This window comes from Lissotriton helveticus, chromosome 4_1, assembly GCF_964261635.1.
Source record: "Lissotriton helveticus chromosome 4_1, aLisHel1.1, whole genome shotgun sequence".
NCBI lineage: Eukaryota > Metazoa > Chordata > Amphibia > Caudata > Salamandridae > Lissotriton > Lissotriton helveticus.
In genome coordinates this window covers 1,314,218,590-1,314,243,417 of record NC_136063.1, presented here as the reverse complement: position 1 = coordinate 1,314,243,417, position 24,828 = coordinate 1,314,218,590, and the positions used below count along the sequence as shown (strand labels likewise).

At 43.8% G+C, this 24,828-nt stretch overlaps 1 protein-coding gene across 18 annotated transcripts in view; it reads left to right on the top strand.

The window, feature by feature from the left end:
- Window positions 1-24,828, top strand: part of PTPRM (protein tyrosine phosphatase receptor type M) — a 1,498,021-nt gene that overhangs the window by 1,305,213 nt on the left and 167,980 nt on the right. For all 18 annotated transcript variants that reach the window (XM_078687901.1, XM_078687900.1, XM_078687899.1 and 15 more), the window contains one exon: window positions 9,761-9,797. In XM_078687901.1, the coding sequence (XP_078544027.1) occupies window positions 9,761-9,797 (37 nt within the window). The remainder of the gene's footprint in view (window positions 1-9,760; window positions 9,798-24,828) is intronic.

The window sequence follows — 24,828 nt, the reverse complement described above, 5'->3', positions numbered from 1 at the left end:
TGGAAATGGTAGAAGGACTTACTGACCGTGACCAAAGCCTTGTGTGGCTGAAACGCGTCGTTGGGGTGAAGCGCTAATTAAAAGGCTTCAGTAAAGTATCCGGTTGTGCCGCCTCTTTTGTGATACAAAGTTAATATTGGGTCAGGATCCGACCCCTGAGCCGAGCACACACTGTTGAGCGCACTCGTTAACTGCAGGATCACTTTGTGGCAATATATATATATATATATATATATATATATATATATATATATATATATATATATATATTATATATAATACATGGGATGCTGACATCCCTGTATAAACGGCAGTCTCTGATTTCTTTATAATTGGTGTCTTGTGACGTACCCAGCTGCAGATTATAAAGAAAAGTCATCTGAACTCAACTATGATAAGTTATTACAGTCGAGTTCTGACATCACAATGCCTGCTGCCAGCAGCTGAGGTTAAAGTTAGCTCAGGTCATGCAGTGTGTTTGAAGCAGGTGTTTAAACCAACATAATGTCACTTTTCTTTATTCTGGTCTGTTTTAATAGCTTACAATGACAAGCAGAGAGAATATGTTTGTTTTTTGCTCTTTTTGGTGAGAGGAAACCTAGAATCTTTCTGCATGTTTCTACATATTTTGAGTTACTGCAGCTTTTTTTTAAATTAACTTGTATTGAACTGTTTCTAATATCTGTTTGCAACAAATATCTATCAGGTTTTTGATGTGTTTAATTTTGCACTAGAGGTTTTATTTTTTTACTCTTAGTGTTTACAAATCTGCTCACTCTTTCATATGAAGGAGCTGCGCACCAACGTTTTAAGTGGTTTTTGGAAAAGGTGATGGTGTGACAATGTTTTATATAGGATAAAGTGCTTCCGGAGCACATGATAAGGATATTGCAAATCGCCTTGGCGTTACATGACCTTATAAAGAAATTCTGCCTTTACCCTTGTTAATTTACATGGTTATGGAACTCCTCGATGACTTGCAATATCCTTATAATGTACAGCAGGAGGTACTTTATTCCTTATATATTAAACACATAGCTTAATATGCAACTTATTGCTATTTTTTGAGTGTGAATCATTGCCATAGTTTCAAGTCTACTCTAAAGAGAAATACACCTCTCTGTCTATTTAACTCCCCATTGAAATCCCAGAACATTTTGGTATTAGATTCCTTTCCTGTGTTTTGGGGCACAAATCCCTCATCCCTAGCACACAGCCAATGTGACACTCCTGTTGGGACTCCTTGCTTTCTTTGATTACAAAGATACCTTCGATGGAGTTAGCATCTACAAATAAGGTTTCCACTCCATACCTGTGAACACTAAATTCAGCCCTAAAACAGCTCTGTGCTTTTTATGGGAATACTGACCGACACTAGTGTGTCTCGTGCACAAGCGGCCTTCCTTCTGTGAAGAATATAGTTGAGTGTTTCTTGTCACTGGGACCCATAGTGCCTTTTCGTCCTGGTCTGCGACATGGTGTACTTTCACCTGGGTGTGCAGTACACAGAGGGGATCGCTGCTATCTATCACAATGAATACCCTGTCCTCAGCATAGCCACAAACTCGCTCCTGCCCAGGGCCACCCTTTAGTGAGTCTGTTTGAAGTTGCCAGTGTGCATCTTACTGTGCAGGTGCTAACCTGGCCTACATTTTAAGCGGGGTGAAATCCCCTTTCCGGCATGTGCAGAAAATGTCTGCACCCACATGCATGTGTTTATGGACCCCCTTGCCCCTTTACAGCATCACCTTCGGAGCATGGACTGACTTTGCGCCACCTCTTTGTGTTGTACAGTCAGTGCGCCACATCACTGCCTCTGTGCCCTTGTCCAGTGGCATAGCTAAACTCTTTGCCGCCTGTGATAGTCCCTGCGTTTACCACCCCTCGATGGCCGCAGGTAAGAGCGGGGGGCACCAAAACTCTTGCTGTCAGGGGCAGACCTCCACCCCCCCCCCCTTGCTACGCCACTGCCCTTGTCTATAATATGGCATGGGGTCAGAGGGGAAGTGTTTCCTAATTTGCATGATGCCACAACTCCTTGGGAACACACCAGTGCTACATGTGTATTGTCGCACTCTGTATTGCAGAAGGTGTTGCCCAAATGCCTGTGTGCATTTGTGTAATACCAAAGTGCTCTGTGGGTGCAAAAATAGGGCGCACACATTCGTTGAATGTGCGGGGCACTTTGGATTACTCATCCCCAGGGTCTCTAGTGACGTGTGTCAGAGCCTGCTGCATTCCCTGGCCTATTGCTTCTACAGCAGTGTGTTTTAATCACCATTCTTCAGTCTGTCCTTGGTGTCCTGACTGCCTTATTTCATCAATCACACCTTGACGAGCAGCAGAGTAATGCTCCTCTGTTTGGTTTGATATTGCCTGCCTGTTACGAGCATCGCACGTGCCATAAACTAGGTCATCCGGGGATGAACAGGAAGTTGGGCATCACTATATCCGGTGATCTGCTGGTCATGGAAGACCCCGGGGCTGGTCAGAGGCCCTCGGAGGGGACACGGGTTGTCTTCCCGGCAGTGCTCTGCAGATATTGCAGTTAAATCTCATACAAACGTTGATGCGCTTGATGGACGCGATAAATAGGCTGCATTTTGTTTAACCTCATCCATGCTCATGACGCACAGTAGAGCTAGCTGAGCTCGTCACAACTGCAGTGGTCCACCCATGCACGATTGATTCCCCGCCTGTGCGGGAGAATTAATCAGTGGGCGGAGTCGTGATGAGCCCAGCTCTACTGTGACTCATGACGAGCTGGGCTCGTCACGAGCACCGCGGTGCCGCGGCACCTCCCTTCCCCCGCGCTGTGGGGGAATTACCCCCGCAGCGAAGGTGTTAAAGGTTTACATTTTAAGTAAAGTTTGATTGAAGTAGACATCGCGTTCTCCTTTTCTAAAAACAATCAATGCATGTGAAGGGAAAGAAAGGTGAGTAGGATCTTTAGCTCATTACCGCTGAATTTTATAATTATGTTCTGTACTATTAATAAAACATTTGGAGGGTTGAAAGAACTACTTCATTATTCCCAATTTCCATTCTGTCACATCTCAACTGAATACTATCCACCATGCTAGTTGTCTATTGCGCCCCTTTGTTGTTTGTTTAGACCACGCTCTGTAAATAGTATAGGATAGTATAGGATAATACATAAATAAATACATAAAATATGAACTCATAAGCTAGACCAGCTCCCCTGTATTCATGTGTAAAGACACCTGATGATAGTGCACCGAAAATGAAAGGATAGGATTGAATAGGTTAATATGTATAAAGCGGACTTATACCCGAGGGTGTCAAGGCGCTGAGCGGACGGGGAGGAGAAAGAAATGCCTACATCCAACTAGGAAGCAACGCCAGGAAATACTGGAACTGCATAGAAAGTGTCTCCGGACATTGAGTCTATCAAGTGGCTTGCCTTAAGTATTTATTTTAATCGACAAACTTTAAACGTGGACTACATTCTGTTTAAAATGTTATTTCCCGGATTCTATTCGCTATACGTGCTACTTCTAAAAGATGGACGGGTAGGAGACTTGGGGAGTTTCTAAGGAGCGATCATTCTTGCTTTTTGAAACAGAGTTAAGAGTAGTGCAGTTCTCTAGTGTACGAAAAAGGGTGGCAGATTATCTTAGCCTCATAGCTTGACTGGCACAATAGTCTGAACAATGTAGGGGCTGACGAGAAATCGGCTTTACGCTAGGTCGCCAGTTCGCCCCATGGTAGATCCGCCAAGATGGATTTGTAGAAGGAGTTTAAGGCCCTGGTAAAAGTGACATATTGCCATCTTGAATACCCTCTCCAACCTTCTCCACCTCCTCTTCCAGTTCCCCCTCACCACCCCACAACCATTAGCATCATTGTCCTTTAGGGTAACCGAATACATTATACCGAAACAAAGCCAATGGGGAGAGAGATTTGGTTTAGTCCTGAAAAATGTTTTCAAAGCGAAGAAAAGTGGTGCCTTTTAAAGCACTTCCTGCTAGATGCACTTAGCTGTGTAGGGTGATTATAGTTCTCCAAATAAGTTTGAAAACAAAGGAGCCAAATTATACTTTTAAAGCAATTCCTGTCCCATTTTTTCAGCCTCGTTTTCACAGGCACCTGCATCTAGTGAGGAGTAGATTTTGGCTAGGGGAACAATAGGGTCGCATTGGGATCACAATTCGGCCCAGGCACTCCTAAAAAAAAAAAAGTGGCCCATATTTCCAAAATGTGCCTTTTCGTTATACACCAATTGATTAGTCTCATTGAGCACATGTTTATAGAAATGTTTGGTAATTTTAACATTTTATTGCATATGGAGGCAGTTGCGTGGGTAAAAACAAGGAGCACTGATTTTTGGCATTGCGGGCCAGGTGAAATTTCATTATCCAAGGGCCACAACGCCTGCTCCAATTGGAATTTTAAAATCCTGGCCTGTACAAAAATGACAAATATCACCTAAATCCGGTATTTTCCTCCTAATCAGTATGTATTTTAAACATTTAACGTAAGGCAAATGCACTTTATATTGATTTCTAAAGCTGCCTTAATGACCCGTGACTGATCGTCAAATTAACAAAGGCCGAAAAGCCACGTTAAACAAGCATTTACAATGCAATGGTCTCGGCATTATTAAAGGTAGAGCTATTGGCATTGCTCATGACTTTTTTTTTTTTATCATAAATAAATGGTATTGTCATGTACATTGCCAATAGCTTAATTGTTAAATAAATGGCATTGTCATTTACAATGCCAATAGCTTAATCGCTCGCAAATGCATGACCTATTGCATTTACGCCCACACAGAGCCACACACACAGAGCCACCCACACAGTCATTTACATAGAGCCACCCACACACACAGAGCCACCTACACAGAGCCACTCTCACACAGACAGTCACCCAAACATAGAGCCACCTACAAAAAAAGCTATCCACACAGAGCTACACACACACAGAGCGGTGCGCTCTACACACAAACACACAGAGCGCTACACACACACAGAGCGCTACACACACACACACACACAGAGCGCCACACAGACACAGAGCGCCACACACACACAGAGCGCCACACAGACTACACACACACACACACAGAGCACCACACACACACAGACTATGCTAACACATATCCTGCCTACTGTCCCAACTCCTCCATGCACTGTAAACCCCTTTAACCACTCTACACTCACCCCAAATCTTCTACACCATAAGAGAAAACCACTTCCAAACAATCACACGTTGGACCGCACTGCTATAATCCTGCATTCAATTAATAAACCTGCTTATCACACAAATAAAACAATCCTAAACTCTACATTAGCATTCAAAACTCGTCCCACAGCTTGATATATACATGTCTCCCTTCAGCCTCTCTCTAAAATCTAACATCACCCTCCCACTATTATGACCACCCTTGGTGTGAGACTCATAGGTTTCACCCCAAGAACCTACCGCTTACATTCTCAAAACCTACAAGATTCCCCCACCCATTGCACGCACTCCAAACACTCAAGCTAAATACACACACACACAAACCATCTATAACCACATCTACACTTTGATGTATATCATCCACCCACATCACACCTATAGGCTCCACTGAGTCATCTTCGACACCACACACCCACATCAAATGTCTAATAAGTACATTACACAAACACATACACATGCCACACACTTAGAGCACAACTCAACACGTATACCCACGAAACTACCCCGTCACGTCCACTCATACCATTCGCATGAACACGACACACTCGTCCAACACCCATTAACACTTAGCCCCTCTCCACTCCCCTACAGTATCTCTACTCCAGTCAGTGAGTCCTACACCGACCCTACCAATTTGACACCACTACACCTCATTAACTCCGGCGCACCCTACAACCCCATGCCTCCTGCATACCTGCTCACTCGTACGAGTTCCATTCAATTAGTAAAGCAACGCGTTTTATTTAGAACGCTTAGAAACCTAGACGTGTCGTGTGAAGCGCTATATATTTTTTTTGTTTTATAGCGTTAATGGTACTGCTAAGTACGCCGCACACCGTTAAACTCCTATGCGGTACCACGCTGACCTCTCACGCCCGTTCCAAGCACCACACAGCATCCCTCCCTCCCCGTCACACGGTCCCTGTGGTAACCCTGGGAGGAGGCTGCGCTCCGCTCAGCGCTGGAAGACCGGCGGGCTGGGGGACAGCTGACCGGGTGAGGGGGCCCTCGGTCGGCTCAAGCACCGCCCCCAGCCGACCAGAGGCCACCTGGTGCCATGCATTACAGGTGAGAAGGGGCTCTGTGTGCGTCCAAGGGGCTTATATAGCGCCTCGACGCACTTAAATACACTGTAAGCAGGGTGTTCGGTTTTGGATGTCAGATATGCTGCCCTGAGTTTAAGACGGAGGATAACTCCCGACACCCCCGCGAGCGTATTTGTTGTGGAGATGGGTTGTGCACCGGCTGCACGAAACTACCGGCTGCAGTGCTCCCCCTAGGTTATGCGCTGGGCGGACTCAGCCTTTCATCTTTCCGTGATGGGTATTCTGGTTTAGAATAACATCCAACGATTAAGCTGCTCAGCATGAATGTTTCCCTAATTTAAAGCATCTTATTCAAGGGCAGAGGGTACGGTTGTGGTAGGTGTCCTGGGCGCACAACGGTGGTGAAAGGTGGTAGGTGTCCTGGACGCACAACGGTGGTGGTAAGTGTCCTGGGCGCACAAGGACTGGGCATGGATTGTCCAATTGTCGGGGTCCCACAGCAGTGTAACAGATATTGAGCTGTTGATTTACAGGCATGGCTGTGGGAGCCCAGTAAGGGCCGCTTCTAGGCGCGTGCATCTCTTCTGTTAATTCTAAACTCAGAATAACAAGGTTACGTAGCGTTAACACAGAAAACCTGCAACTCCCAAACCCCGTTACCAGCGCACTGGGCTTTGTCTATGTGTTGAGCTCAGTCTGACTGTAAATCTCTCATGCAACACGCGTTATTCTTTCTGATAATATGATTTTTTCAAACACAACGTTCTTTCTTTAGTCCACCCTCCTGTAAATAAAACATGTTTTTGAGAATAAGAAAGTGGTAAGTAGCATAGGAAAAAAAAATAACGAATACATCCTGTCCTGGAATAAAGAACAAAATAAATAATAGAAATACGCACATACACACCACGTACACACACACCCCAATCACAACAAGTCGACGGGGGAGGTCTGAAAAAAAGCGCATTGCTAGTTTTGTTTTACTCGACACCCGTTCGTGCATGCTCACCTCAGTCAGTACCCGTGTGTTTGTCCGGCTGTATAACCGGGTCTCTTTCTGTGTGCACATGGGTATGCAGGATTTCATGTATGTTTTTCTACTATGGAGTGCTGGAAAGAGAAACAGTACCCCGAGAACCTGGGCGGGCTGGCAGCACAACCTTCCTCCAGCGGCGGTCGGGGAAAATGGCAAAACAAAAGCGCCGGCAAAAAAAAAAAAAAAGAAGTAAACGCCCACCTCCGAATGACGATGAAAAAGGGGCGGGACTTAAAAAAAGAGGCAGATAGCCCCACTGATCGCATCAAGGCGGGGAAAATAGTAATTGACACACCTCTCTTCCAATGGCTAGCCTCCATTTACGAAGCTAGCCAATGGAAGAGAGAGGCGGTATAAAGTCCCACACTGTTGAAATCATTAAATCTTCGGCTCCGCCCCCCCACTGCTTCGCTGTGGGACGGTAGCCTCGACCTAAAAAGAATAAGGTTTTAATTCTATATATAGATTCGTCTTTGATTATCATGCTCTGGTGTTTGCAACATTTAAAAACATGAACAATGGCCGGTCAGTTAAAAAAAAAATGTTTTTTGTAGTTTTATGTAGTGTGAACTGGCCCCAAGGGCATTAGATCTAGTTCATTGAGCACCAGCTGCGCTAGAGGAGATCAAATTAGAAGTGATTTGCCCAGAATCACAGGATGTTGAGCTAAAGCGGGGATTCCAACCTTAGTTCCAAAGTTGGCAGCTCTGGTCATGTTAGCCTCACAGCTAGGCTTATTCAAACAACCCCTCCACGCACACCACCTTACACTCAGCACAGAAAGACACTGGGGCTGACAAGACAACAGCTGGACCACAGCAAAGCCCCTGAATACTCTCTCCCTCCCCATCCGCCAAGACCTGGTCGAACCCAAGGGAGTGAGTTGAAAAAACAGCCAGAAGAACAACTGCCCCGGGGAGACCCCTGGCCGCTTCACACACACACATCCTCCCACGCCCACTATACTTCGGGCTTTGGCGTGGAAGAGGTGGAAGCACAGAACAAAGCTTCTGGGCTGGCCTCGGAGGTGGGGGGCAATGGGGGCTGAGGTGAAGGTGGATCATCGGTCGTTATCACCTGACAGCAAGGCTGTTTTACTCTTCCCGCCCGCCTCTGTTTGACAGCAGAGCAGGGGAGAAGGAGCACTGCTTTTGGGTGAGTGTGCAGCCCCCCAGGGGCTAAGCGGAAGTCTAGTGCCATAAGTCCCTGCCCTGATAGTCAACCTGCCTCACAATACAGCAGCCTGGCTGGGGGGCTGCCAAAAATTGCAAGGTTCTGTGGGCCAGGTGACACAGGGCTTAAAAAACTGCCCACGGGTGACACTTAGGCACCGGCCCATCGGCCAATGCCCGACTGCCCGCCTCCGCAATCCGACCCTGGGGAACAAGACTCGAGCCAGGCCTAAATCAAAGAGGGGTCTTTTGAAGAGTGAGGCAGCCAGTATGTCTTTCTCCTCACTGCATCAATCAAACCAACCGTCAGAAGGTGTACAGGGGCAGAAAGTGAAGCTGCTGCCATACTTTAGACAAAACACCAGTTTGACTCAGATTCGTCTTGGAGGGTGGGCCTGACTTTCAGCCTGCAACCACCATGGGAAGCTTCGTCTTGTGCACTTCTGCTGTCCCACCATACCTTGCCCTTGTGCCTGATGTGGGGAAGGGTGGATACAACCTGCCCTTCTGTAGCTACTCAGGATGGAGAGCTTTGGGTGACTACGTCACTTCGCGTTGTTTAGTTGTGCTCCAGAGCGCTGCCCAGTTAGTTGGAGGTGCAGCAACTCTGGCAGCCTTTGCTCAGCCCCAGTGCTTGAAGTGGAAACATAGAACTGCAGGTACTCTGTAACAGGGTACTTGCTTGTTTCTAAAAAGTGAAGGTACTCTTCAATTAAAAGTATTACGCTTTTCTTGAGAAGTGCAGGTACTCTCCTTCTCAAAATAAAGAAAGTGCTGGTAATCAGTACCAGACAGTACCGGCACATTTAAAGCACTGCTCAGCCCTGCCTACAGTGGCTCCAGTGGATCTGTTGAGGCAAATAGCTGCTTTAATCTGTAGGCTTGTGTCTCTTCAGCCATCACCTATACTGCTGAAGTTACATCACATACACAGGTCCCTGGGGGGACTTCTGATACCAGTCCAGCGTGATCCTGCAATTATCTTACATGTTCAACTTTTGATTTACACCTCACTGAAAAAGGGCCAGAGTGTTTTCAATGCAAACTTCTTGTGCCCTGCCAATTAAATGCTTTGCTATGCCCTCTTCTGAATGCAAGAAACAAATTCACTATGTTTGTTCCACATCTGAACTCCTCTCCCTTGAGAGTTCATAGTCGGTTCTGTTGTATAACATACTTGTTTCTCGTTTGTAGTTTGTTTAATGCAAGATAGGTTGTTTACTTACATTTATACTGCTTGATTGTTTAAAGTGTACAGCTACCTTCCAGTATTTATTTTTGAACTCTTTCTTTTGTAGGGCTATCATCGACCAAACAACTACATCGCCACTCAAGGTAAGTTCATTACCTCTTTTCTCCTGTGTTGTAAGTTTATATTTACCAGAAAGGATTTGAGGCATCAGAAAGATCACAGCTTCACATGTTTCATTCTCATTGCCTCATAATCAGACTTTAGGACAGACTGTTTCCATAATCATAAATTCAGGAGATCTCACTCCAGGTGGGTCGCGGTGTAGGAGCGAAGTCATCGTCCTTCAGCACTCATCATTTCACTCCACCATCCTGTCTGTCCAGCTGAAATGGTCTGGTGTAATTTTACATGATTGACATGCATTGAAAGGAATGAAGGAAGAATCTGGAGGTTGTTCCTGGGACTCCATTACTGATTGATTTACGCATAACTGTGAATTGTATTGCTTCAGTGGTTAATCTGTGACAAAATAAGTGCCAGAGCTCCCGTCAGAAGGCAGCTTGCACCAGCCCATTGATTCTATTAGTGCGGCCTATAACAGAACTAACTACTAACCACGAAACCCTACAAGTGAGGAGAGGATGTGGCGTTAGGGCTAGAGCTACCAACTTCCGAGCTGGGGAACCAGATTTGCGTTTCGGCGTAGGCTCCTGTGATTCTGTACAAATCATGTAATCTTCCCATCCCTGCAAAAATGGATGTGTCCTTAACTGGTGCTCTTGAAAACCACTCCAATACCTTGGAATCGCCAGTGTTGACGATTAAGTGCCGTTACCTATTTGGAGTTCGGAATAACACATACTAAGTGATTTTTTGTGGTATAGAATAGATAATATAATGAACAGTAACCACTATTATGCAGGGATAAATCCCCTCAATAGCTAAAAGGCCACTCAATAGAGGCACTGCATTGGTCTCTTTTATATTTGTCGGGTGTTAGATTCTGAATTCCAGCAAGAGAAGACTTCTCTAGTTGTACAATATTGATATGGTTCAGATTTCCCGAATAACTCCTTGATCTTGATTATGCCCCATTGATTAACTCATCTGAGCTGAAACATCAGCTGCATGCTAGTATATTATAAGATTTTTACTGTGCATCAAATATTAATATACTTTTTGCCTATCGTCCCCTAAAGGTGATTAGCAATTTGTCAATAAGTTTAAGGGTGAAATGTATCAGTCTTGATTTTTGTTTTGTTTGCACAATGTATGATTTTGCTTATTTTGCACCGGTCACTGTGGTTTTCACCCACCACTGATTGTTTTCTTTATATTTATTGCATAAACATGTCTTAGTGGACATGAGAAACTTGTTTGTTGCTGGGTGTCTCTTTGTGTTGACATGTAATTAGCTTTCTTGCAATGAAGCTGTTTATTGAATAGTGATTTTGCTCTTAAAAGAATTATATATACTCAGACTTATGTGCATAGATGAAATTAAATTATTGGAGGAAGCACTACTGTTTATGGCTATATTGTTAGAGGTATAGTTGTCTTTCAGTGGAATTATTATGCAATGGTTCTCATGCATGTCAGAGTTTCCTTATATACTCTGCAACGCCCTGTGCAGATTTCTAGAGTCTAGAACTTGGACAAGGAAGGGTGCGTACGTAGAGTGCAGACTACTTACAAGTTCAAATGTTTCTAGTTCATTCTTTCTCCTCTTGGCATTTAAGGAAAAGTTGGTCTATGGCTGTTTGAGTGGCTTTGGTAGTTTCCCAAGGAGAATGCTGGGAAGTAGCTGTTATGGCTATGGGGGAGTAGCCTGTAACTAAGCTTTTCGGTTTGTTTTTGGAAGGATAGACTCTAAGGTGCCTGCTTCATAGGTGCAGAAAGCCTCATTGAATGACTAATCAGCTTGTGAGTTGAAACTCCACTTTGACAATCGCAGGACCGCCTTTACCTTGTTCCTGTGTAATTATATTGTCTATTATTATGGAGGGCAGTCTCAACTCCCCCCCCCCCCCTCTGCTAATGTATGAGCATTCAATGTCAGTGGTCTCCATTCGACTTCTATTTAGAGTTTTGTTCCGTACTTCATTTAATATCAAATGATACTTGGTGATGTAAAATGTTTTGCAATGTTGTAATATTGCTTTCCAGTGCTACATAACTGGACACAGCAGCACTCATCAGTGTAATCTTATGTTTTCTTCTTATAACAACTATTCTTGAATCCATTACTATTGCAGATTCTTCTTTTTCCGTATTTCAAAGGGCCCTAATAATGAGGCTTTGCAGAGATACATTAAGGAAGCTACCTGCTTATAGACCTGTGTCATTTTCAAGGACCATGTCCGATTCCTTTAATGTAGACTCAGAGCTACTTCAACTCTGGGTTTGGGCACCTTCTTTGATTCTTCATTTTTGGTCAAAGAATGCATTTCTAAACTTGCATACATCTGCTTCTTTCATCTGAAATCTGCTAAATTATTCTCTGATCGCTCCCTCCTGTTGTTGATCAGTGGTCAAACCTATCGTTCACATTCGCCTTGACTTTGTTTCTTAGGTTTCCTAAATACCTAGTAAACAACCATAAACTTATTCAGATCTCTACTGCCTCGGTTGATCTTCCCACACCTCTCCACGTTTGGCCACTTTACATTGGATCCTGTGCAAAAGCCTCCCTTGAGAGCGTTCATCAACCGTCTTTTCTCCTGGTACTTCTTCATCAGATCCTTGCGCCCAACATTTAAGAATCTTAGGATCTCCTTCTCCAAATTTCACCTTTCTCGGCTATGAGGATCAGCTTTTTCAAGCATCACTGCAAACGCGTGGGATGCTTTCCCTTCACACAGCTCAGATGCAGAGAATGTGATGGCTTTCTTCAAGCTTCAGAGGGCTTCCTTGTTTTTACCTGCTTAGTCCTCTATGGGAGTTGAACCCAATAGCTGCACCAGGGCACAGAGGTCCTGCATAATAACACAGTATTTAAGAAAAATGTCATTACCTCATTCATTTTTTCAATACTGGGCTAGCTTAAACATTTTATAGAGTTGTAGTACAATGGTATTTGAAAACAACGAAGGCTGTGAGGTTATTGTTAATTATTACATATTTAGAAAAGAAAGACCACCTCTGTACCTTCATATTGGTTTGTTGATGGTAATATACTCGGATGCAGTTTCCATATTCAGCACAGCCTCATTTGACATGTTAATTATTCTGTGTTTGGAGTGAAATGTACTTACGATATATAAAACGTTAAGCCTACTTCTAGTCTGTCATATTGGGCGTGAAATGTTTTTGACTTAATCTACTGCTTTTGCACGGAAAATCGAAATCCGCTTACAGACTGCGGAAAGAGGGATGGGATTATGGTAAAGTTAGAAATAATAGACAGTCCTGTGTTTGCCTGTCAGTCTACAAGCACCAAGCTTTGGCACTAGAATAGAGTGTGAAGACACTAAGCCATTATAGGATTTTCATGGAAAGACCACATTTTTGATGGATGAATAATAGCAAGATCTGCCCTGCCTAGTGCAGTTTGAGCCGTAGTAGGTGAAAGCGGCCAACCTGTTGTTGTACTTTTATTGACCCTACATAAGAATCAGTGGCTTCTCCGTGATCTGCCATTGGCGGCCATGGTTTGATCTTACGTTTGACTGTGAGTTTGGTTGGGTTGGCCCCTGTTATACCTTATACTATGTTTTTATGCTACCTGCTGCATTTGTTTTATTTTCCTAAATGAAATGAAAACATTTTTTTATTGCTACACTGCAAACACGTTTGTATGATGCCCCAAAAAAGGTTCGGGCACATTCCAATTTGTAAGTTAAAATAAACAAAAAGATAAGAAGCGTATAATAATTGAGAAAGAAAAGTTGATATTTTGTATGGACTAGACTTCATCAGAATTGGGATTCGGTTATCTATCATTCTTAGATGATACAGGAGGGCCAAGCTCAGTGTGGCAGTGCATCAGTTGAAGAGAAAGGGAAAACGCATGCGTTTTCATAACTCGAGTGTGTATTTGGCTTTTCGAATGCTTCTTTGGCCCGCATCTTCAATAGAAGATCTTACAAAGTTTTGTTAGGACTGCTGCCCTCCATGTCGGCCTTCATGCAAGGGGAATGAATGTCCTACTCAAGAAAAGTCTTCACATCTTAGACCTGATTCATGAAACATTTTCACTATCGATGCAAGTGAAGATTTGGAAAAAGAAATAATTTCGCCTACACTCATTCACAAGAGTAGTTTGTGTGTGTATACAAATACGCAACTTGGGTGTATCAAAGTTCTTGTGCCCAGCACAAAATGTGCATGTTGGTAGTTTAAAGGCAATACGTTGATGCAGGACCAGATGGGGTAGTTACTGACCTGAGCAGTAAGAGGTGCAAAGTGCACAGATATGTGTCTTTTGCCTGCATTTTCTAATCATGTACACCATTGACCGTATGGAGGATCATCACTGTAGTACCACAGTTTGCACACTCCCAATCCTTAATGTTCACTGATGCCACCCTAGAACTACGTATGCAGCACTTAAGTTGGCGGCTAGGCTTTCCTCCTGCAAGCTGGTCCCTTCTGTGAATGGGACGCATATGCAAGGAAAAGGTGCACACTCATTTGCGATGTGTAAACTACTCCTTGCAGACATGTGTAGTACTTTGGAAATTTGTCCCATTTAGATACTGAAAACTACTGAAAAGGCTTGCATAATGAAATTGAGATGTGGAAGTAGAACTGGAGATAAAATGTGTAGATTCATGGAGGAAGATGAGTGGTTATTGAATATGCTCTATGATTTATTTTAGCGATATAGCTTGCTACTGAGGGCAATAATGGCTGTTTAAGGCCCCCAAACAAAGTTATAGGCCCGAGCGGCAGGGCCGGGCCTATAGTGAGGGTAAAGTGCTTTAAAGATTGCTGCACCCTGGCACTGATATTCTTCATCAGTTACAAGATATTTGAAGCACCCTTTGAATAACCCAGAGTAGGGCTAACCCAAGGTCTGTTGAGGTTGTGTCCGTCCCATGGCGCTGCACTGGTCCAGAGGGTTCCACAGCACAACTGGCGTTGTCTCATGATTCTTTGTAGCTGGTGTGGCCCAAGTCTCAGTGGCGCCTAGTGATCTTTGAAAGCGGTGAGATGTAATACTTGCCACAATTTCACCCCATTTTTCCCCCAAAATATGACTTGGGGGTTGCCTATGTGTTACACATTGCTTCCAGATGCTGAATGAGATTGAGTGAGTGTGTGTGTTTGTATGTTTGGGTGGGTTATTGAGAGAGAAAATGCGTAAGAGTTTGCAAGAGAGTGTGAATTTGAATAGGTGAAAGTGAGTGCAAGGGAGTGAATGAAGGAGTGTGAGTGAGTTAGGTGTGAGTCATGGGGATATCTATCCCTGAGGGGCCTATTGAATTCTATTTATTAAAGGAGAGCAACTGAACCTCAGGATTTTAAAGCATAGCACCCTGTAAATTGACAGTTGTGAGTGAGAGTCGGTGTGAAAGGGTGAGTATGTGTTTGTAAGAGTGAGAATGTGTGAGTATCAGTGACAATGACACAGTGAATATGAGTAAGACTGAGTGAGTTAGAGTGAGTGAAGAGGAGATAGAGTGATTGCAAGAAGTAGTGCGTGAGTATTCTTTTGTGCTTGTGAGCCACTGTCCATGGCATACTCAAGATACATTTTGGCTTATGGGGGCACTCAAGATGGCACATTGCAGGTACATTTTGTCATAATGGAGTGCACCCATGTAATACTACAAGCACTGACATACTGGAACTAATGGTTGATGCCAGCATACTAGAGGTCATTCTTGGCCTCAGAGGGAGCAGCCATGGCATGCTGATGGTTTGGGAAGCAAACCATGATTAAGTGAATCAGTGCTGTGCGCCCAGACAGCACCATTTTAGCAGATATACAATGCTGCCTGATACATGTGCAGTATGTGCGGTAGGATCAATGGATTCCAGCCAGACGTTGTTGTTTTAAATTGGCTTTGCACTAAAACACCCAGGTATGTACTACATTATGCCACACAATTACATTTTTCTGGATTTTTACTTTAAGGGTGTAAAATATCGTCTGTTTAGAAACGAGCCTTTGCTTTTTTAACTCACCTGCTTTTCACCCACCCATTCAGTCTTTCTTTCCATACCCCACACATTTAGCTTCTCCTTAACACTTTTCACAGTTACTAAATTAATTTTTCTGTTCTTTATTGAAGTATGGTTTTCCATCATTTTATCATATTAAGTGTTTTCAACTGTATTCTGGTAATCAATAATGTCTCCAGTTTCTAAGACCCGATTCACAAAGATTTTGCTGTGATTCACTGTTGGAGAACTCCTGAAGTCTACGCGTAAGCCAGGAAGACTGTAGGTTTACTCCTAAATCCGTTAATAAGCTGTACAAATCTCCGTGATTCGGCGGCAACATGTTTTCTCACTGTATCCTCTGTATGTACCCTGTCCAGAATGAGGCAACTATTAGAGTGCTGCCCCGAAAACAAAATAATTCCCTGGCACTTCTTGCCGACTAAAGTGTTGGTGAACGTATGTAATTTTTCCCAGCTTTTGAACCCACTTTATTCCTCGAGAGACATATACAGCAGCACGCTATTACAAACAGGAAGTACATCCCTTGGTGAGAGAGAAGACGGAAGTGTACACAGAGGCGATGAGGTGTGAGTGCTGCACCAGACGTTTAGGCTGCGAGTTTAATGACAAATGAACTAAATCCGGTAGTGGGCCCCTGACAGTGAACACTTACTGCAATGTATGTAAGAGGGCTATAAATGTTAAAATCGCTATATGTCCGGTACCTTATTTAAAACTAAAGTTCCCACGTGGGAGGTGCCAGGGAGACGTCCTATGTTACTCCTCTCACAACACTGTAAATAAAGTTCAAATGTTGGGTGAGGCTTGGCAGCAGATCTGCTAACTTTCAGAACTTTATATGGGAGCCTGGCCTCCTTCACCTCCTGTGCTGGGATGATTGTTTACCTCTGCAAGGCGTATCAGCTGAGGACTATACACACAGTTTGCAAATCACAATTTATAGAAGCGGTCTTATGCGTAGGGGATAGCTGGGTCAGTTTCTGAACTCGGGTCCGGTGTCTGTACCATGGTTGACTTTCCTTCTTCAGAGATGGGGAAGCTGCCTGTCATCCCCCAGAAGTACACAACCCAAATACAGGGGGTATGGTTTGTGGCTAAAGAAAGGGAAAGAATTCTGCTCTGTGTCTAAGGGGGGCACTGGTGAACTGCAGAGTCGGAGCACAAAACAATCTCTGTGGAGTTGAGGAACTGGGGGGTCCTTTTTGTTGCACCTGGAGGAGGCCCGAGTGATTGATGCTCCATGGGTGCTGAGGTGGAAGTGTAGGGTACCGGGCTCAGATTTACTCTGTCTTGAGCACAAATGATCAGAGCTGTACACTCATACAGCTGTTATACCAATGAAATGTCCTTATGTCTTTAAAGATGTAGCAACTCTGTACGTCATGACTGACAGTTACACTTTATACGAATGCCTCAGATCAGTATATGATTGTTACTCACAACAACCAAAGCCGAGGGGCTGTCCTAATGTTCCTTTCTCTATGTAATAATAAAAAATAATAATATTGCCATTTATAGAGCGCCTGGTTACACTAAAACAGTGTGTCCCCGCGCTGTAAATTGCTGTAAGACCCTAGCTCGTGTAAACTCTTACCAGACTGCCAAAGTTGTGTCTAGCCAGACCTAAAGTCCGATCAGAGTCAACAAGTGGTAAGCCAATGGTAGGAACAGGATGTGCAGTCTACCCCACAATGTCCCAGGCAAGGGATTTTAAATGAGCCACACCCAAATGAAATGTGTTCAGTCAGTCCATAAAAGCATACAGCGAGCTAGCCAGTCAGCCAATTGGTTTTTTACTAAATTTACAAATAACAATCAACTTTGCAGTAATTGCCTCTGGCAGGCTACCTCAGCGCCTCCCTAGCTCGCCGTCCCAGAGTTAATGAAACAGCGTGTTTACGGGGCATGCAAATGCCCCTAAAATGCCACACACACAACTCCTTCAGCAACTGCGAGAGCCGAATGGTAAAATCATTATTCTTTGGCGGGAAATGTCAGGGAAGTCAATTCCAGGCCTCCGCGGAGCTGGCGTGACTGGGATTTAATTGTTCTGATGGCCTTCCTCAGCTGCATCCGACATATCACGTGTTAATGAGCAAATATAATTGCATGCGGGCTTAAAAGCGGCAGACGTAATCAGTTTGTAATGGGGTACCAGTCTGGCTTTAACAATGCGGGGAGCGCCGTAATTACCTGTTTATTAGCGCATCGCCATCTTTACAGGCCGCCCCAGGTCTCTCCCCCGACCCCCTGCACTCGAGCAGTGCCTTGCACCTTCCTAGCTTGTCGACCGGTTCTGAGGACTTTCGGAAGCCCCTGTCAGTGATGTTCGTCTGTCAAAGATAACGTTGCTGGTGTGTTAAATGCAAACACCCGAGTTTAGATTGGGAAATTAGCATTGCTTTTCGATTACCCCGCACGCCTAATGAGACAGTTGGCCTGAACTTGTTGTTAATGAAGATATCTGGCGCTGTAATTGATGCTGACAGATAGAATATGCCCAAGGGTCACTTTTAATATAGAATGCTTGGTCAGACCGCAGACTAATAGGCCGAGTGGGAATAACCGCCAGCAGAACCGTAAAAAAGCACTGGCAAATCCACTTGGTTTGGCCTTTGCAAGCCGGCCATTTTTTTGGATTATTTCCCCCTTCTTTTTTTTTTGCAAGCGCGTGCAATATGCATGAAAAGTGCAGAAGTAATGAAATTGAAAAATGCGATGTCTATAGATTGTGCACATATGCGTGCAACATGCAAGTAAACAATGACCCACGTTGGCAAAACAAATAAAAACATGAACTAAATGAAAAGAGGGATTGGCTTTCCAGCCCTCTCACTTAAGAGGACTACCATCCAGGACAATGTGCAAGAAGAAAATGCGGTCACGTCACTCACAGTGAAGAGAGGAAATGGCTGAAGTAGGCTGACCCAGTACCTCACACTTTAGACTGTTGATGGAAGCAAAATGTGAATGGCACTTGAACAGACGAAAGGATGAAGAGGGCTGACTGAAAGCACCCGAATGTGTATATTAATACATGTTTTCCATCTTCTTTTGGGGGGGGGGGGGGGGGGGGAGTGCAGAAGTTACACAATACAGTCTAGACAGGTATAGCTGTTTTTAGGGCAGACCTAAAAAGTAGCCCTGCAGGATTATTCAAAATCCATTAAAAGTGTCACTCGTCAGAAGGCTGAAAGCGTTAACAATATGAAGATCAAGACATCAAGTACCCGAATGCAAGGAAAAAACAGGACTGGATAAAATGCTCCTACCTGTGATGGGACGAATTAAGTCAACTAGTTGTCATTAACATCAATGATAACAAGCATTTACAATGCAACGGTTTCGCCTTTGTAAAAGTTAGAGCTATTGGCATTGTAAATGACAATTTTTTTTATGTATGTGTTGGTTTTGAAAACAGATAAATTAATGGCATTGTCATTTAGAATGCAAATAGCTTAATCGCTCGCAAATGGACGATACCTTACACGTATTGTTTCTAAGCACTGTATTATAGGTAGAACGATAACAACACATTTCACGAGCACTTAGATACATTTGATATATTGAAAACAGTTGCTAACATGTCTAAGACAACACGAAATATGTATTCACACAACCAACAGACAATAGATCGTTTATAGTAATCAAATGGTACATATACTGAGAAAATGAGGGCCAATGGGGATTCGGCAGCAGCAAGTGGCCTGGAGGAGGGACCACGTGTGGTGGGTCTTGGGGGGGGGGGGGTGTTACTGTCTATTGTTCAGCACCCTCAAGCCCAGGGGACCTTAACCCCAAAGGAGAGGAATTTACGTCAACTGCACCTTGGGATGCCGCCTCCTTATGGGTTAAGAGTCTCCAGCCATATTGTTGAGAGCACTACATAATATTCCCTGAAGTGGGAGATGAAAGCCCTGGGGGGTGGGGGGGCACACTCCTCCCTTCTGACCCTTGCCCCGAGGAGCTAACGGAGTAGCAAGGGCAGGGTCTCCCCCGGGAAAACGGACCAGGAGGGCAAAACCCCGTCCCGGAAAAGTGAGAAAATCGGAGGCCAGAAAGAGGACAACAGCAAGCGGTAGGGACGCGGGGAGAAGAGGTGGGCAGTGAGGTAGAGCAGCATGGAAAACAAGCAAACGGCAAAACTTCTGGTTGCTATAATTCGTATGAGTGTGGTGGAGGACGCATCCTACTCACAAGAGACGCTTCCGTGCAGGGCGTTTGTGGCGGCCATAGTACAATGGAGATGGTCCTTCAGGATTACACCAGACCAGGGGAAAAAACGTTTTTTTTTTATGCGATGAAATACAAAAGAGTACGACGACGGAGGGCTGGCAAAATCCTGTATTTATTACTAAAGGATGAAGAGAGAAGAAGAGTAGCCCTTTTTTTTACCACACTGCCCAGTGTTTCCCAAGTGTGCCCAGGGCATAATTGTGCATGGCAATCCAACATTTTACTGTAGACATAAGTCTAAAATAACCCTTGGTTTATATATTTATGCATTTTCTTTACAGCGTACACATTAATTACCCAGAGGTGTCAGAGCAAAATGTATAGCACAGAGAGCAACTGTGCAAGCTATATGCCCATATACAAAGACACACAAGACCAGAGACTGGGTGGGCGGGGCCTAAAGGAGCCACGGAGGTTACAAATGAGCCTCACTCCCAATCAAAAGCGTGCGTGTGACGCGCGCCAATGAAATGCATAGTCGGAGCTTCAACTCCACTTCCAAAAGCAACCCAACGACAATAGATCTCGCAAAGCGAGCAGCGCATGCGCTGAGATGCTAGGTGAGACCTAAAAAGGAGTACACAATGAAAAGTTTTAAGAACACAGTAGAGAATTCTACAAAGAAGCATAGATGACAAAATAATTGGACAAATTACTTTGAAATATTGTCACCAACCACAAACGTGTTATACACAGGGAGCCACATTCAAAGTTCTTTATAATTGGTATATTACACCACAGCGCCGAAAGAGGTATAGTACAGTTTCAAAGGTGAGTGTTGGAGATGTGGTGATCCCGAAATATCAATCTTGCTTTTCTGGTGGTTAGGCACCAAACTGAGAAATTTCTGTAAAGAAGTGCTCGACAAAAGTAAACAATAAAGGGGCTTTTCCTACACAAGATACTCTAGATGTAGTCTTACTCGGATTACCAGATAAGAGGGCAACACCATGACTATGGCACAAAGGATGCTCACCGTTAACCTACTAACAGCAACTAAACAATCAAGCCTTGTATCGGATACTGACAGAATCCCTATCACTGCTTAACCCTTTGCGTGCTTCTGTCGGCCAACGGCCATCGCAAGCACAACCTTCGTAGTGCTGCGCATGTCCGTTGGCCGACGTGGCCCCGTCCACTCCGCTAAACCGCCAGACCGCATCGGAATTGCCGCCGCGGTTAAGCGGTTATATGGAACACTAACCTGTGGATGGTGCTAGCTAAGGAGAAGAATGTATTTCCTAACTCAACAACGTAAAAAGGTTCCTGCAACGTGTCAACCACTGATCGATCATCGCACTAGCACAGAATGCATACAAGTGGAACACAGCGAATAAAGGCGTTGGATCCCTATTAATGAGGAACTTGCACTTAAAGAATTTGTTAGAGAGGAATATGGGAGGGATTCTCACCTTCTCTTTTCAGACGAAGCAAGAAGTCTGGGTTGAGAGGGAGCTACAAGGAGGAGGGAGGCAATGGTAAATGAGCGAAGACATGACGCAAGTCGATGAAACGTGATGCATTTGAGATACTGTCTTACCTCAACAAAATTCGTTTCCAAACTAAACTTTAACTAGGCTCTCTGCTCCTCAAAAGGTGAATACAATCAATATTAAACTTTGTATCTTCCACCAAAATGCATTTTGCATGTATCCTGGAAGTTTGCACGGGCACTCCTGTATGGCTAAGTCAAACTCTCCGAAACTAGAGAACCAGTGAATTGAAACAGTGTTTCGGTTATTCATGTAACCTCGGTAATACAGCTGGCACTTCAAATGGGGCAAGTGTTAGGAAACAAGGAAGCTGCAAGGTTCTCAACCACTATAGCTGATACAAGCAAACTATACACAACATAGGCAGTGAACTCTGACAGTGGTTTCATAAACAGAGATAGCCGGGAAAAAAATTATAAAACTAAGATTTCTAAAATGTGTTTGGAGTAGTAAGGAAGCCTTCAGCATCTGCTGATTTTGATTTTTGTAAACAAATGTTATTAATTCGCAATAAGACATAAAATACATCCCGCTGGGTGTTATGGAAAGATCTGGTGTCCATCACAAAGTTCAACACAGTGGAACACAATAGGTGTATAATAATCCTTATGCATCCATTGTCAAGCATCTGCTGATTTTGATAGCAATTTTCGTCTGTAATGACTCCCCGTTTGTCAAGTTGTGCACTGCCATGTTTCTTGTGCAAAATATGTATTAATGTAGAATGACCATTGAGAGAAGTCACAGGGCATATGATGCCGCGTTTGCTCTAACTAGAACTTAATGATCACACGGCATATCACCTACAATCATCCGAAGTGCAAAAAAGTACTACATTTTCAATTTCAATTTACAAAAACACAAACTGGACAGGTAGGCCATGAGAGCTCTCACTGCAGAAAGAACCACTGTTAGCATAAAAAAAATAAGATGACTGGTTGCAGCATTGTTTAAACCACTTTCAACAGAGGACTAAAAACAAACGAAAATCCAGACAACCCTCATCATATAATCAAACAAGGAGTCTGTAAATGTGTTTGACAAATGGAAGCTGTTTTTATTGTATTAGACTCGCGATGAACAGGAGGATTATAGAACATATAGAATTCTGCTGTCACATTTGTCATATATGGTGAAGATTAGATTCAGATACGGAAGGGATTAAATGCTGAAATACAACATCAGTGGCCAGCAAGAGAAAAATAGGTGCGGCCTATTTCAGCAACAAATTCCAGTAACATGTGGGTTTCGTACAAATAACTTCTGAGCACCTACAATCACAGAGGTAAAAATATCGCTGTACAAGATGTAAAGTCTTTCAGGCCGTGAGGTTCAACCCCATTGCTCCAGAGAGTTAACCCGGTCTGACAAGCAGCGGTGTCCTCAATGACCTACCTAACTCATCTTTGCGTTCCGAGAGTATGACGTCGTCTCAAAAAAGTACGCAAGGAAGAATAACAAACTAATATATTTTTCTAAACAAAGTAGCTGGCCAATATTCTGCCTGCAATGTATGGCTTCAGTAAAGTGTTCCCCTTTTACCACTCATCATTGCCTCCACTTCGGCAACAAAATGCGCCATTTCGTTCCACAAACAATACTCTCCTTTTGCTAAACTTAAACACACCCTTTAGTTACTTTTCATTGTGTACAAGAGAGAAGCCGTGAGAGTGGCATACTGTGGACTGCCCTACCTACGAACTAAAGGGGAAGCGATTTAGTTACTCAGTGGCAACGTGATTTTTGTATTCAGTGAGAGACCATGCCTGTTTAGTTTCTTCTTGGAATGTATCAATAGTTGCAAAGTGCGGACAGTGTTCGTGAACCAAGTGTTAATTTTACATCCCTGCTGGGTTGTATTATCTGGGCCCGGCCTCTTCTTTGAAATTCCGTACAAAAAAAATGGTCTATTAATTCCGTTTTATTTCCTTATTCCAGTGACCATTTCAGCTACCTCAGCAAAAAGGCAATCGATACTGAGTGGAAGTCATGTCTGCATGGAGACTAAGCGCTCGAAATCTACATCCAGCACTCGAGAGAACCAGCATTAGTAAATTGAAGATGGTGATGATGATGAAGAAGACACATACATAAAGCACACAGATGCTCCTGGGAGCGTCCTGGCGCTAGACAACAGGATCAGTGCACCAAGAAAAGTACAAGAAAATAAAGTTTTCTGTACTGGGATGTGAGAAAACCTTTGTTTCTATCTTCAAAAGTTCACCAACTCTCGGCATATCAGATAAAATGAACAGTGGAAGGTATGCAGACGAAGAGGGCGCGATAATGACAAGATGCCGTGATATTACTGAAACCTTTTGAAGACAAAAACATAACCTGGGGTTTATTTATACAATTCTTGCAATTGCACTTCAGCAAATAGTCAATAGAAAATGATTTCACATCAGTTCAAACTGCGATGCCGATACATAGTCTATAGGACGAAGGTAACATGCACGCTGGCTGACCTTAGAATGGATTATCCACCTTCCAAAGGTTTAGGGATATATTTTACCTTCTAGATGTGTCTGCAGTGCATTCCTTTGTAGCAACATTGATGCACGTTAAAGACACCACCCTTTGCTCTGATATTAAATGCAGTGCGTTCTAAGTGATGGGCACGAACACCAACAAAAGACTTCTAATCTCATCACTGTGAACACCTTTGGGTTTAAAAAACACACACACAAGCTGCATCCATGCACGGAGGTATCTATAAATATCAATAGCAACACCAGACAACTTTCTCTGCGGAGGCTGGTTTTTAATAAATAAATAAGTATCGCAAGTAGGTAAAAATCTTGAGAGAACTTTCCACTAGGTAGTTCCATGTGGGTGTGCGTGGTGAACTTCAGTTCTGTGTTCAAACAATGGTTGGATATTGTATTACTCGATGTCCATATTTTGACATACTTTGCTATACTCGATGAAACACTATGCCGACAGCTTTCAATGCAAAGGTAGTCGACGTCCCACAAGCCTTCTTCAGCTTGAACTATTGCATTCACCTTAGGAAGGACGGACTCAGGCTTACACATTTTTCAAAGAAAATCTTGTATTTCCAAAAAGTGTCAGGCAGAAGCCGAAATGTGTTTACAATTGTGCGTTCAGTTCAATACTTCTACGACCGCTGAGGCAAACTGCTTTCCTTGTAGTTTAAACACGTCGGGAGGGGCGAATGTTTCAAAAAATGCTTTCCATAATCGTGTAGCTGCCATCGCTCCCACCCCCAAAACAGTCGAAGGGATCTAGTGTTCTTTCTGGCGGCTGGCTAGTGTTAAAGTGAACGGGACGAGGATTGAGGACAAGCGGA